The 15,140-nt window shown below is 44.9% G+C and overlaps 1 protein-coding gene across 2 annotated transcripts in view; it reads left to right on the plus strand.

The window, feature by feature from the left end:
* Positions 1-15,140, plus strand: part of FAM20B (FAM20B glycosaminoglycan xylosylkinase) — a 29,098-nt gene that overhangs the window by 4,034 nt on the left and 9,924 nt on the right. The window contains exons 1-5 of one of the 2 annotated variants that reach the window (XM_005231630.4): positions 5,018-5,291; positions 5,394-5,924; positions 8,676-8,762; positions 11,853-11,962; positions 14,197-14,368. In XM_005231630.4, coding sequence (XP_005231687.1) covers positions 5,548-5,924; positions 8,676-8,762; positions 11,853-11,962; positions 14,197-14,368 — 746 coding nt within the window. In that variant the 5' untranslated portion in view covers positions 5,018-5,291; positions 5,394-5,547. Of the gene's footprint in view, positions 1-5,017; positions 5,292-5,393; positions 5,925-8,675; positions 8,763-11,852; positions 11,963-14,196; positions 14,369-15,140 lie in introns of those variants that run through there. The other variant, XM_055815505.1, reaches the window with a different exon arrangement.

Genomic DNA, 15,140 nt, shown 5'->3' on the forward strand with positions numbered 1-15,140 from the left:
GACACTTAAAATGTACTTCTGAAAACTTTGTCAGGGTTTTTCCTTCTCTGATGCCTTCTGGTTCCAAGAGCGTCTGCTGTCATTTTGCACATCCCATGTTCCCATGACTCATGTAGAAGTAAGCGGCTACTCTGTCCCTTTTCTTCTTTTGGTCAAGTGTGAAGACCCTTGCCCTATCCTCTCACCCCTGCCAGTTTCTGGAACTGTTTCCTTTTTGGGTCTCCTTCTGAGATTTTCCCCGGGTTTATTTTTGTTGTTGTCCTAGACCCTTTTGCCCTTTGTTCCACAGAGTCCTATTCACAGCTCACCCTGGTTTTCAGTTTTTTAAAATTTTGGGGGTTTATTATTATTTCATTTGTTTCTGTGGCCACCTTTCCCATCTCTGTCCTCGTTCCAGGATCAGCTTCATGCTTCCTGAGCTTTCACAATCCTCTTTTCCAATCTGAGACTTTTCCAAAGACTTGTCTTTTTCTTCAAATTACTTTCTTCCATAACTGTAAATATTTTCTTACACCTCAACACTGTCACTCTTGCCATCTTCATTTGAAAACGATAAAGCTTAAGTTCTTCCCACAGTAAACTTCTTCACGAGGGGCTTCATTTTTGGTGGCTTGCACAGCAGTGAGCGTAATGCTGGCGCCGAAGGCGTGATGTGCGGGCTCCGCAGGTAGCCTGTGAAATCGATGGCATGGCAACCTCAGGGGTGGTTTGTTGTTTGTTGGAGGAGAGCAGCTCATGACTCATTTCAGCAGATGTCAGTAAAAAGTCAGAGCCGAGTCACCTGCTGAAAGCTAGAGAGAGCAAAATCGGGGTAGGGGGTTAGTTGGGATGTCGGGAGGAATTGTGTGACTTGAGAAATGTTTGGTGAGGATAGGTTGTTCAGTTAAGGGAATCGCTGAAATGTCTTAATAGCAAATATTTAATTTTTTTGGCAAATTCTATCTGTATCATTGGAGGTTTTCAGCCAAAATTAGTTTCAAAGCTGTCGCAAAAGATAAACTAAGTAAATGACCTTTAATTTCAGCAGTGGCTCTGGTTATATTCTCCACCCCACACCCCTAGGAAGAACACCTCTAGACAGACTCCGTGTTCTTGAAAAACAGTCTAGGAAAGTGAGTGCCCAGCCTGAGCTCCAGAGATACAGAACATTTCTGTCCTGTGCTTTAGCTGGCTAACACTGGGCTGTGAGGCTTTCTTAAAACATGTGTGTACACGTATACGTATCTCCTATATACCTATCTCATAATGAGGAGTAACCGTTCTGAAATGAACTGTGTTCTTCTGTGTAACTTCTTACAAACTCTTAATGGATTTTAAAAATGAATGAAAGCAGATCTTTATAACAGCAATGTTCAAAGTGATTTAGAATTACTAGTTTTAAGGAAGTGAAATTATGAAGTTACAGCCTGATCTCCTTTGCTCACTTCCTTAAATTTAAGAATAATATTATTATTTAGGGCTCTCCTGCTGGGCGAGTCTGTATTTGCAAGGACAAGGGCTTTCAGGTGGGGTGCATCTTGGTTGTCTGTGCTTCTCATTCTCACGCTTGCCGTGTGTGATAGGCAGATTGACCTGCTGTTTGGAGAAACGGAGGCTGCCTAAACAGAACTGAGATGAACGATGATATGTTTTAATTTCCATATAAACACGTCATTTGTTCTTTTGCTGTTAGCACAAGCACTTACTTTCCAGTAGATTAAAATCAGTATTACGCAGTTAACAGGGGACCATAATACCACTTTGAAGCATCTCTGGGACTTGGTAGCCTGCTTTTGTCCTACCCTCTACCCTTCGTGGAGATTTCTATATTGTTGTTAAGTAGCTGCTATTAATGGTTTGCATTTCAGTTTTAACTCCTTGTCATTAGGAGACTTTCACTTTATTTACTGCTTCGGTGAACAGGTTTTATAGGAGGTATTTAAGAGGCAAAATGCATAGCTTGGGAAGGGCCAAGCTGAACTGAGCTGTCACCTGAGGCGGGACAATGACAGTGAAACAGTTCAGCTGCTAAGCTGGGCTAAAAGGCACGCTTCTGCGTCGTCACAGTGTTGTCACCTGCGAGTTGAGTGGCGCTTGGCTCTGTCGCTATGCTGAAAAGAGTGGTTTTGAAAACAGGAAGATGTGGCAGTTTGTTACCAGATTTCCTCATCCCTGTTGGTTGGGCTCTTTGTGGCTGTTCCCAAGTGGTTCAGCTGCTTCTTATTTCTTGGGCTGGCCTGGGCCATGGTTTTACCTACATGTATAAACACTCGTGCTGCTGCCAGGAGAAACACTTGTTCTTGGCCTGGTTGCGTGCCCTCAGATGCTTTTGAAACTGTGTTGGACACCAGATTGGGGGGAGGAGGGCTGAGGGAAGAAATAAATTAAGAAAAACAGTCAAGCTTTAGCACTGATCAGGTCTTTCATGGAGTTCATTCCATGAGGGTAAGAAGTACGTGGAGGGCAGGGCCGTTCTTTGGGTGGCAGTGCTGACCTGAGTAAGTTAAGGTGCCCCTCTGTAGGTGGGTACATGATGGGTCATCTCCCACTGTCGGAGCTGCTGTGCCACCCTCCCTTGGCTCTGGCTTGCACGGGTAGTGGTGTTTTGTGGTCAGATGAAACCTGTGCTGTTGGCTCAAAGAACTGCTACTAATAGGTGGTTCACACACAAATTGGAGAAAGTGGTTAATGTTTGGGTGGGTTGGCAGCCTGGATCGTTGAGCTACCTTGCAGCTGGGTTGTATGAATGCTGCCCCGATGCACGGGAAGGTGGGAAGAGCCATGGAGCCGGGAGGTAGGGTGGGTCTGCTGTACGCTTAATGTAAATGGGCTTGCGTGTCCTACTGTACTAGTACTCTTATACTGCACCAAACCTGGTTCTGCACTCACGACTTGCTCAAAGGATGTGCCTTACTGTCATCTGCTGTTTGCTGCAGCCTTAGTCTTTGGTGGAGATGGACCTCAACAATGTGCTCCTTGTATCCATCATACCAGCCGTGACCTCTGCAGGCACCGCATCCACACAGACGCTGAAGGTGGCCGTGGTCTGCGTTTGGCTAGTCAGGCATAGTCTGGCTGTCCTTTGGGTGCTGCTGGTAAATTAGCTTAGCAGCTTGTTTTTCCGGTGTCATGATTAATAATGACCGGTTTATACGCTCAATATTAAATTGCATGAGAAGGCTTTTCTATATTGGTCCTGCCACAGCTCAGGATGCCTTTTGTGGGTTTCATGATTAACGTCACTTGTGCAGAGAGAAATCTGTTGCCTCTGAGTGTTCCTCGGATCTGCCTTAGTATCAGTTTCCATTTGGGTTTTGACTACGTTCAGCTAATACTGCAAAGATAATTTCTGTCCTCATAACTGAAATACAATTGTTTGTGTCTTAATGTGGTCCTTACAGCATAGACTCACAGAATGGTTTGGGTTGGAAGGGAGCTCCCCGATCCCCTAGTTCCACCCCCCTGCCCTGGGCAGGGACACCTCCCACCAGACCAGGCTGATCCAAGCCCCGTCCAGCCTGGCCTTGAGCACTGCCAGGGATGGGGCACCCACAGCTGCTCTGGGCAACCTCTGCCAGTGTCCCCCCACCCTCACAGTATAATAACTGTTCTACCTCTACCCTCCTTCAGCTTAAAACCATGCCCCGTGTCCCATCACTCCGTGCCCGTGTAAAAGCCCGTCCCCAGCTGCCCCGCCGGCCCCACCAGGCACTGGTGCTGCTGGAAGGTCTCCCCGGAGCCTTCCCTTCCCCGGGCCGAGCAACCCCAGCTCTCCCAGCCCGTCTCCATAGCAGGGGGGCTCCAGCCCCCCGAGCATCTTCGTGGCCTCCCCCAGACGCGCTCCGACAGGTCCGTGCCCTTCTCGCGTTGGTGGCCCCAGAGCTGAAGACAGCACTGCAGGGGGGTCTCACCGGAGCGGAGCAGAGGGGGAGAATCCCCCCCCTCGCCCTGCCGGCCACGCTGCAGGGGACGCAGCCCAGGGCACGGGTGGCTCTCCGGGCTGCGAGCACGTTGCTGAACCTGTACCAGCCAAGGCTTGAGGGGTGAGACACGTCTTGCCACCTGTACAGAAAGGCAGAAACACAGATGTGGCTTTTAACTCTGTGTCCTGATTTTGGCTGGGACAGAGTTAACTTTCTTCTCAGTAGCTGGTACGATGCTGTGTTTTGGATTTGGTATGAGAATGATGTTGATAACACACTGATGTTTTAGTTGTTGTTAAGTAGTGCTTACTTTAAATCAAGGACTGTTCAAGTTTCCCATGCTCTGCCAGCGAGCAGGGGCACAAGAAGCTGAGGGGACACAGCTGGGACAGGTGACCCCGACTGCCGGAGGGATATTCCATACCATATGGTGTCATGCTCTGTATTTCAAGTTGGGGGAAGAAGAAGGAAGGGGGGGACATTCAGCCTTATGGCATTGGTCTTCCCAAGTCGCCGTTCCACGTGCTGGAGCCCTGCTCCCCTGGGGATGGCCGAACACCTGCCTGCCATGGGCAGTTGTGAATGAGCTCCTGGGTTTGCTTTGCTTGTGCATGTGACTTTCTCTGTACCCGTCACGCTGCCTTTATCTCAACCCACGAGTTCTCTTGCTTTTACCCTTCCCATCCTCTCCCCATCCCGCCAGGGGGGAGCGAGCGAGCGGCTGCGTGGGGATTAGCTGCTGGCTGGGGCGAAACCATGGCACTGTGGTAGAGGTGAGGTTTCTGAGAAGAGGCACTATTAGTATTCTGGGTTTTGGGGGTTTTTGTTGTTGTTAATTTGGTGTTGAGATTGCAGATATTTTGTATGGGTTTTGTGGTTATTGGTTTTACAGTTGACTGCAGAAGATATGTGGTTAACTGCAAGGAAGCAAAGATGTTCTCATCCCCCTCTTTTTTTTTTTTCCTTTTTTAAATGGGAAAAAAAGCTGAGTAAATTCTAGTGGCGACAAATGAAAGACAATAAACACATTAAGCATGTTCTTTCCTTCTGTCTTATACCTTCAGGAAACTAGGCTGCAGCTGTTGTCGCTGGTTGTTGGATGCCAGAGAATCTACCTGGGAGCTTTCTCTTGAGGGACAGATCTTTAGGAAAAAACAGAGTTTCGTGGGTTCTCTTACTAATGGAAAAGTGTTTGTGAAGTTGGAGCCATCAGCTCGTACTACAATTCTCTGCAAAAGTCTTGCCTGGGGTAGTTGCAGCTGTTGTGATTCCAGCTGTATAGAGATGCTGTCAGACGATTTCCCCTTTTGTGCAGATCACTGAAAGGCTACAGGAAGACAGCAAACCCCATGTGCTTTAGCAGAAATGTTTGGGCTTTAGGATACAAGTGTACGTAAATGCAGACTTATGTTCCAAGCATAAACTGGACTTTGAGTTTGGTGGGATCTGCAGGAATGCAGTTTTGTAAGTTTGTGTTTTGTTTATTTTTAGGGGTGCCAGAAGATGCTTCAGTGGTCATACCTCTTTCACAATGCAAGTTATGAATGAAATCCATTAACTAACGTCCCCTTCCTCACCCTGATCTCCCATAGACTTCCTGTAACGCTTGGAAGAAAGGGTCAGGGGAGAAGGGTTGAAGGTCACCATGAAGCTAAAGCAGCGAGTTGTGCTGTTGGCCATCCTCCTTGTCATCTTCATTTTCACAAAAGTTTTCCTCATTGACAACTTGGACACCTCAGCTGCCAACCGGGAGGACCAGCGCGCCTTTCACCGTATGATGGCGAGCCTCCACGTGGAACTGGACCCCCGGCTCGACCATACGCTGCAGTCCCCTTGGGAGATTGCAGCCCAGTGGGTGGTGCCCCGGGAGGTGTATCCCGAGGAGACCCCCGAGTTGGGGGCTGTTATGCATGCCATGACAACAAAGAAAATAATAAAAGCTGATGTGGGATACAAAGGGACCCAACTGAAAGCTTTGCTAATACTTGAAGGAGGACAGAAGGTTGTCTTCAAACCCAAGAGGTAAATACTGCTTTCGGTGACTGGATCAATAACTGTTTTGTGTATACTTTTCTTTTTTATCTCCGTGTTGTTGCATTAATATTTAAGCTACAAATTTACATGCAAATAGAAAGTCTGTTCTGTTATTTGTGAGGCGGACAGGATAGAGCCTTGCTGGTGCTCTAGTAACATTAGGTTGCTGTGCCAGCTGCCGCTCAGGCTGTATAGCTTTGATGTGTGGAACTGCCTGCCTTTAGGTTAAAAGAATAATCACCGTGTTTAGTCCTGAGGGAGTGTTGGTGCAACCTGATGTTTGGAAGCACTGCGGAAGCACTGTGGAAGTGCAGGTTCTGGCAGTGTGGAGGCAAGTCTCGGTACCCTTTCTGAGAAAGGGTCGTGTCAAACTGCCACGAGGGGATGCAGTTGGAGAACAGGGAAGGAGTGAAAGTTGACAATGGTTGTAAACGTAGACCTGGGTGTCTGGTGTAGCTGCATAAAGGCTGTAAAGATGGCTTGGTAGGTGAGTGAAAGCCCCTGATTTTTCTCTCTGGCGGTAGTGAATACTGAAGGAGCAATGTAAGGACAGGTGAGTAGTGATACTGCCTCTGCTTACAGTGATCCACCGGGAAATCTGGTATGATTGAACATTTATGAAGAATCTTGTGCATGCCTGCAAGTTTTTTGAACTGTTTGCCTTCAGGGAAAAGTAGAAGAAAGAAAGATGGGAAAGAAGTAAGGCAGGTGTGTTTTACTGGAGTACAGATGTAAGTGGTGTCATCACAGGATGAGTACATCTCTCTCCGAAGGATATTGGGTTGAGCAAGCATGAACTTTTCCTGTCATGTTAATAAATGATCAGAGAATGAGGAAAAATAATCTGCTCTCCACTTCTTGAATTCACAGTCCTTTTCTGTATGGTCAATTACTGGTCTGGCTGGAGCTTTGCTGTGGGGCTGGGCTCTGTTTGAACAGTGTGAACCTTTCAGGCAGTGGTCTCAGCAGTGTGACAGTCGGTGCGTCCAGTAAATGCAGGAACAAGACATGGCATTTCTATAGTGTTTTCTGTATAACTGAGTGCCATAAAGCGTTTCACCAAGCATTAAATTACATTCCCATAATAGAATGTCTGTGCAGGCGAACACAGTGACTATGCTCCATCAAGGACGTGTGCAGCGGGGAGTGTTTATGGGAGTGCTAGGAGTTTATGGGAGTGCTAGGCAGTATGGCCCTAGCCATACTGGTAGACCAGTGTTGTGTTTGTGACTGCTAAATAGTTAGGCTTGTAGGTAGAGACTTGTTCTGGCATTGAAAGATAGTCTATTGAACTCGGTTTTGACCTGAACGGTATATCGAAGTTACTACTAAAAAACGTTCTGAGAAAACTTACTGGTTGGGGAAGAACGAATTCTCTTGTTGCCTTTGCTTTAGAAAGGACTAGGTGCCTACTGTGCATGGAAGCAAGAATTTGGTTCTTTTACCACTAAGTTTTAGCTCTGCAGCTTTCAGCATGTGGCCGTGTTTTCCAAAGCCTGCTCTAAGTATGTACAAAAGACCTGCCTTGGAGGGCATGCTCTGAGGTTTAGCTGTCTCATTTCAAAGTGACTTAAAATCCAGCCGAAATCGCTGATGATTAACAGTTGCTACCATCGCATGCCAGTGGTGTATGTGAAATAAGATGCTGGTTTGGTGTAAAGTTCCAGTTTGGCAGGAGTCTGTCAGATGCTCTACCCAAAAACTCCATACCGTCCTGCCACTGGTTAATGCCATTTTGAGCTGCCGTGCACAGAAGCTAAAGCATTTGCTCAGACTGATGAAATGGACTGTCATCTTGCCCCACATCTTCTCTGAGCAGGGTTAAAACATCAGAGTAGAGTACTGCGGCTTCTCTTACACTGTTGGTGCTACTGCTTGAACCGCAGGCCTGTTGGAAATAATCCGGTTGACACAGTTTGAGACACAGATAAAAATAAGAAAATAGGTAATCTAATTTGGCCTTCCTTTATTTGAAAATGTTATTGCATGTCACGCGTTTGCTTGGTATTGATTGTGGTATTTCATGCTCATCTGAAGCACGCTTCTTCAACAGCATCTACACCTGATTCAAATGTCATGAATCTTGGAAATTTGTGTTTGCCTTGACTATTTATGTAACATTTTATTTTTTTTTAAAAAGGGGGGGAAAAAAAGCCCAACACTTCACCAAAATATACCACGGTTGTTGTAATGAGTGTCAGCTTTCTGTTTCTTGCTGTCCATTATGTCTTTTCTCCACCAGAATAAAGGGTCTTTTTATATCCAGTATTGTCCTCGGGTTCATGTTTGCTGATCATCTAGCTACTAAAGATTGCATTTGGCATTTCTTCCACAATATCAGATTGTATTTTCATGTTAATCTACGATCCATTCTAACCCCAAAATCGTTTGCGCAGTTGCTGCTTTCCAGTATAAATAGCCCTCTGTTCTGTAGCTGGGTCTGTGCTCTTTGTTCTTAGATGTGACTTGGCATATGGTTGAATTAAAACCCATTAGTCTGAATGGGCAGCGCTTCCCAAACTCTTGAGTACACTACTGACCTTTCCTCCTTATTTACTACTTCAACAGTTGGTACACTATTTAATCTCATTAATATTTTTTCCCTCTCCTACTGGCAATCATTTTCAAAGTGACCCAGAGTCTATTTAATGTAGCGCTGCTATTGCGTTTGTTACTCTGAACAGCGAAATTGATGGAAATCCTGCGTGAATCACTTTGTTTGACTTATTTCAATTACAGATATGCCAGGGATTATGTAGTGGAAGGAGAACCATACGCTGGCTATGACAGACACAACGCAGAAGTGGCAGCCTTTCACTTGGACAGGTATGGAATTACTGGGTTACCGGGTTTTATTGTGTCGGGTAAATGCTTTATCGGAGTTGGGGAAAAAGGAGCTCCTTGAATACTTCTCAGATGCAAGCTGTTTCTAACCTGCCGATATACCACACTGAGGCCAAGGATCAGCTTTTTCGTGAAACTTCTTTTCAGAGATCTGTGTGAGATTCTAACATTTGAGATTTTTGTGAAAATTTTGAAAAGGAGAGTGAGCACTGAAAGGACTGACACGTTATCTGGAAGAAATAACTTGGCCAAATGCTGTGGAAGAGTGTGAAATGCTGCACATATGTGCTGAGTTAATGTCCAGTACACTAAGAAGTTAAGCCTAATGTCTAGACTAACTATGAATCGGTGCATCCCAGAGGAGAAACAGCTCTTCATATACAGGTACCCAGGTGGGTGTGTGGGCCTGAGCTGGAGGTGCAATTACCAGAAGAAAAAACAAAGTTACAGGGAGTACAAAGAATGGGACTGAAAATACAAACACTGCATGTTGATAGCTGTGAAATACTGTTACAGATCTGCTAATAAGTTAGAGTTAATTGATTTTATTTGATTTTATAAAATCATTTGGAATAAGAAATATATTTTAATGAAACTTGTAGTTGCACAGCAAAAGCTGCTATGAAATCCTCTGTACAGCCCTGTACCAAGGCCAGAAGAATAGGTCAGAATCACCTAGTAGGAATGATTAATACTTAGACAATAGACTTAAGATTCAAGATGATTGAAGATAATTGGATACAGTATTTACAGTAGACTGGGAGAATGCTTTGAAATGTCAGAATGTAGAATTAATGGGAACTGGGGAGAAGAGTCGACTGGAACAGCTTGTAGTTACCTGCCAAGAAACCGTGAGCTTTAGTAAAAGGTAATTCCGGCAGGGGGGAGTTCGCGACCACCGACTCATGTACCACCTACCCAAATCGTACCCCAGACCCATTTCTAGACTTTTCTAACCTTTACTGTGCAGAATCGGATTTGGGAGGAGGGTATGTTAATGATTTTTGGGAAATACTATGATTCTGCACAAATATTTAATGAATATGCATGAATAAGTTCTATATATGGTGTATGATTTTGAAGCTTGGTGTGCGTTGATCGTGAGAGGACTCACTCACGCACCCAGCCATCAATAAAGAAGTGTCTGCTTATCTGCATCACGTTGGTGTCGATAAGTTCTTCATTCTGAGATTTCGGTAACAATACTGCTAGAGGTGCAGTATCATCTAGAATAAATGAGCGCAGTCTTGGTCTGCTCATGGTAAGAGGACTATGGTGGCACATGGGAGAAGATTTCAGTAGAGAATTGAAGATGCAAAAAAATTTTACAGGAAGAGACTTAAAATCTTGGGGAAAGGAGTAAGGAGGGACAAATACAATAAAGAATAGAATGGCTGCACTTAAAGTGAGGTTTCTCAGCACACAAATAAGAGGCTCATCACTGTGACAGAATTCATAGGTGGTAAAGGGTAGGTTTGTTAGTCCTGGTTCATCTGTGGGATTGCACAGGCAGTGGACATTAGTATTTGTAGGGAGGTTTGGTGCTAACTACTTGTGTAATAGCCACTGCTGCTGTTGCAGTCTTGAGGCGGTTGGCCAGAATCAGGTTATTTTAAGCCCAGACAAAGGTGATGTAGCCAGATGGCTGTTGTCCATTTGTCTGTCAAGAAACACCTAGACTTCACTTCCCCTGAAAAAGCAGCAATCAAACATGGTAAAGCACCAACTCAAACTCTTCGTGGTGTCCAGCCCCCTTGTTCTTAGCTCTTCCTTGCTGTCTGTTCAGTTGTGGGTTTGTGCTTGTTTCTTTGGCCGTTCTCCTCGCTTTGTGTGTCTGCACCTCTGTATTCTTCAAGAACACCTAGCAACACCTGCCCTCAGAACTTCAGCATGTACCTTTGGTTTGAATGGTGACAGTGACACATTTTGTCCAAGGATGCCGTAGTTTCAAGAAGGATCTGAATCCTATTGTATGTTCACAGCTAACGGGGAGGCTGTGCTAGCCGGGATAGTGGCCTTTCAGCTGTGGGTCTGAAAATACAGGGACAAGTTTTTCAGATCTAAGCTCTGTGCCTGTTTACTTGGAACACTTGTGTTTTCCTCAAGCTGTACGTAACTCTGTATTTGCTATGAGTTTTGTCTTTATGCATACCTGATTTGTTCAGGCAGATGTTTGGTGTTGCCCTTTCTTTGAGGTATTTTATACTTATGGAAGGGAGTGGACTTGTTGAATATCTAAAACCCCTGCTATTAGAGTGGCTGTCCCAGTATGTCTGTGGAATGCGGATCATTCCCTTTTCAGGCTCTTTTTCTGAGATGCAAAGGCTACCAAAAGGATGTCAAAAGTACGTTGGGAGAGTTGGGGCTGATACACTGATGTTTGTACTCCTCCTTTAAGCACTTTTAAAATACCATTACAAATACTCAAGTCATTTGTGGTCACAGACCAAAGGCTGTGGCAGATGTGGGAGTGGAACCTGGATCTTGTGTCTGCAAGTTTTATAATTATTCTTCCCACCTCTTTTTTTTCCAGACGTTTTTCAGGCATTCAGTTTTGTTCTACCATTCTCTCTTCCCTTCTCTCCCCTCATGTCAAATGAGATAACTCCTTGATTGTTTACATTCAAGTGTAATTGAACTGGGCTTAAACATAACATTGTAATAGATGGTAATTCCCACAAATTATAAATGATCTTTCCAGGTGACCGGCTCAGAGGCCATATGGTTACTGCTTCAGCCTGCACCCAAGACAGATGATGGATATTTCTGGTATGGGGTCTGATTTCTGAGTTGGAGCATGGTGCATCCTCTGTTGCTCTGCTGCAAATGCTTTAATAGTGTCACTGATGGCTTATAAAGCAAGTTTAACATCCAGGCACTTAAGAAAAATTAGTTTCCTTACTTCACCTTGGAGCCCTGCAGCAACCTCCTCCCTTCTCCAACTTCATTCTCTGGTCTGTCATCTCGATGTCAGACAACAGCACAGAGACTGTGGTTTGGTTTTGTTTGAATTTAGAACTGCTGCCTATGTTGCACATTCTCATGATGTGGTTTTTTTTCCCCCCAAATCAGAATTCTGGGTTTCCGACGAGCTCCGCTGGTGGTTGGGAGGTTTGTGAATCTACGTACGGAGATCAAACCGGTAGCCACGGAGCAGCTTCTGGGCACCTTCATGACTGTGGGTAAGTGGAGGCTGTGGATTGTGCAGCCCAGTAAGACAAATTTGTTTAATGGGGAGAAGGAGCTGTGGGACTCTGGTACAGCGACAGAACAGTTAACTGTGATGCTGGAAGCTGCTGAGTCTCTTCCTCTGCCAAGAGTGATCTTAACGCTTGTATAACCCCATTTGGTGGGGAAGGAGGGCTCCATTTTCTCCAAATAGTTTTTCCTCTGTAACTTCTCTGTGTTCCCTCATGCTGCTGTTATGGGTGGGAATTTTTCTGAGTAAGAATTTTCTCTCTGCTGTCAGAGGTGGTTAGAAAAGTCTGTGATGAGACCTGAAAGGAAAAAAAAATACGGAATTGTATGTAAGACAAACACAGTGGTGATTTGGGATGATTTTTAGGGCTGATGCGTTGGTTGGTATTAGATGTTGTTTGTGCTCCATCAGAGTCTGCTGAGAATTTGTAACTACATGTGTCAGAACTTCCGTACGTTGTTTGCAGCAGTAATGCTGTGAAGGGCACCTAATGGGAATTCTTAATGTGAACTCCTACCAGGTGGTCATTAAGCACCAAGAAATGACTTATGCAGCAGCCTTTAAGTTCTTCAGGCTTTTATAAAATACCCAGTTACTACTTTTTTCTTTTTTTTTTTTCCCCCCCCCTAATAAGAAGACCATAGAGGTGGTTGTTCATTACAGCTGGTAAATATGCGTGCCTGTGTTTATTTCTATTACAAGCACTGTTGGTACTCTCACCTACTAAGTTTGCCTAACACTTTCAGTTATAAGGTGTAACTTTCAGATGAGAGTAGCTCTGCCTTGCCAAACTCTTTTTGCATTCAGATTGGGTGTCTGCCTCAGGCAGACTTTACTTTTTCAAATTTCAGCCAAGATAACTAAGCAGTTTTCTAGCAGAAATGCTGACTGGAAAAGTATGGCTCCACAAAACTTCAGTGCCTTCCCATAGATAGATTCCTTGGAACCGCCTGCTGTATAGAGCATGAACCAAAGAAACGGGTGGATCTGGGGACAAGGTTGTGATCTCTTGTCAACCCCCGTTTGACCAGGTTTCTGAGTTTTTTGAAGAAAAGATGATTCGTGCGTACTCGGTGCAGATTTGCTTGAGTTGCAGCCAGAATCTCAAAGAATTCTGCCTCTGGCTAGACCTGCTGCCGGCTGCGGGTAGGAAGAGAGGCTTGCAGGGCTTTCCACACAGGTAAGAGGTCTGGTCTGCTGCAAGCTCCATGTCGATGGTAATGATCTCTCTGATGCCCTCAAGTTGTCTGACGGGGCTAGTGGGAGCACAGGAGCCGGGGCTGGATGGAGGACAGCAAAGGAGTGCTGGCTGGCTGAGGGATTGTGGTGTGTAAGGGTGGAAAGTGAGAAATGCTTTTATTTTTTCAGTGAGCTGGGCCTGGTTTGAGGAGGGTGTTGGATGCAGAGGCAAAGGAAGAAAGGGCAGGGAATAAGAGGAATGACAAGGAAGTGAGACACAGTTGAACTTTGTAGGAACATCTGTGAATATGGAACTGGAATTAACTTGGCAAGCGTCAGGCCAAGGCAGGTTAGAAGGGTGAAACAGAAAAGCTGAAAATGTTAATCTAGGCTACGTAGGTTACTTTACGCTGCAGGCTATGTAGGCCTTAACGGACTAAAGGTGGCAGGATTTCATTGTTCCTCCCTTGTCAGAAGACACTCATGAAAATGTTGACAGCTCTGCATTCCTAGATCATACAGGGATGACAGCTTGTTTGAATTTCCCCTGCTAAGTCAGCTCAAGTAACTGAGGCGTGTGGCAGGTGTCAGGGCTCCAAATCCATCTGAGTTCTGCTTAGTGTTTTTTTCACTTGTCTCTTTTTGGTCAACTTTTTCAAAAAAGTGGGAAAACTGACACACGAAGCGTGAAGTTTAAAAAGCAAGCAGTGCTAAGGTTGCGAAGTCAAGGTCCTAAAGACTAGGGAGGGGTCACAAAACCTTGTTGATTGTGCAGTGTTGTATTAACTCTGAGTGACAGAAACATTAGAAAATAGATTTACTGTCTTTTGAATATTAATCCTTCATGTTCCTTTGAATTAATAGATGTCTGTTTAACCTCCTTTGAGCCTCTCCCTCTCAGCGATGGGAAGCATGACGTCAAGTGCAAGGAAATCCTGTTGCAAGGAAGGCTCTGCTGCAACAATATGCTCCTGAATTTCAGTTGGCATCCCTTGCATTAAGTTCTGCTCTTTTGATATGTATTATTTATTTTTTAAGGTAATAACACTTGCTTCTATGGGAAGTGCTACTATTGTCGGGAAACAGAACCAGCTTGTGCAGATGGGGACATCATGGAGGGGTCAGTGACTCTGTGGCTGCCCGATGTCTGGCCTCTTCAGAAACATCGGCACCCATGGGGTAGGACTTACCGTGAAGGCAAACTGGCCAGGTATGAGAGCATGATAAGGTTGTTCTTTACACATGGTAATTTGTACTAGAAATACCCTTGCAGTACAGTGGCTAATTAAGGAGCATGTGCTTTCAAAACCTAGAGTTTTCCTGACAGCTTTCTTGATATGACAATAAAAGTCAAGAATTCTAGGATGAGATTTAAATTAAAACGAACAAGAAAGAAATCTGGTTTTCCACGATACTAAGTGCTGTCCTTTTCCTGCTTCTTGGCTGGAACAAAACTCCCCCATGCAGTCGCTCCAGGCTCTGAAAGTCCCGGCTCTGGGCAAGCAGAGACTCTTCTCTTGTGCCACTAGACCTTCTTTTGACCCTGCACCTCTCTGTGGCCCACTAAAATACGGTAGCGCTGTGCTATTTTCTGCCAGACCTGATTTCATGGTCCTTGTAGTTGGCTTCAGGAGTTGTGGAGCTGTTTTAGCTTAAGTAGGTAGGCGCTGAAAAGTTCTTTGCTTTGAATACCGTCAGCGTTTGGTGACCATGCTCAGCATCTAAAGAATGCTTTTAGAGAAGAGCAAACATGGGATCTGGTAGTCTTGTACGATAGATGTAACATGTCTGAGTATTTGGGTTGGAGATATTTTTGCCATGACCAGAGCAAATGTTTTTTTCTTAGCAAATTTTTCCAAGTCTGTCCCCTGAACAAGTCATTAAAAAGATTTTTTTATTTTATTTTCTTTTTTAGCTCTTGATCTAAAATACCCGTTGATTTCCAATGATGTGATTGTTCTCGGAAAGAATCTCATCCAAAG

The sequence above is a fragment of the Falco peregrinus genome, chromosome 10 (assembly GCF_023634155.1).
Source record: "Falco peregrinus isolate bFalPer1 chromosome 10, bFalPer1.pri, whole genome shotgun sequence".
NCBI classification, from domain to species: Eukaryota; Metazoa; Chordata; class Aves; order Falconiformes; family Falconidae; genus Falco; species Falco peregrinus.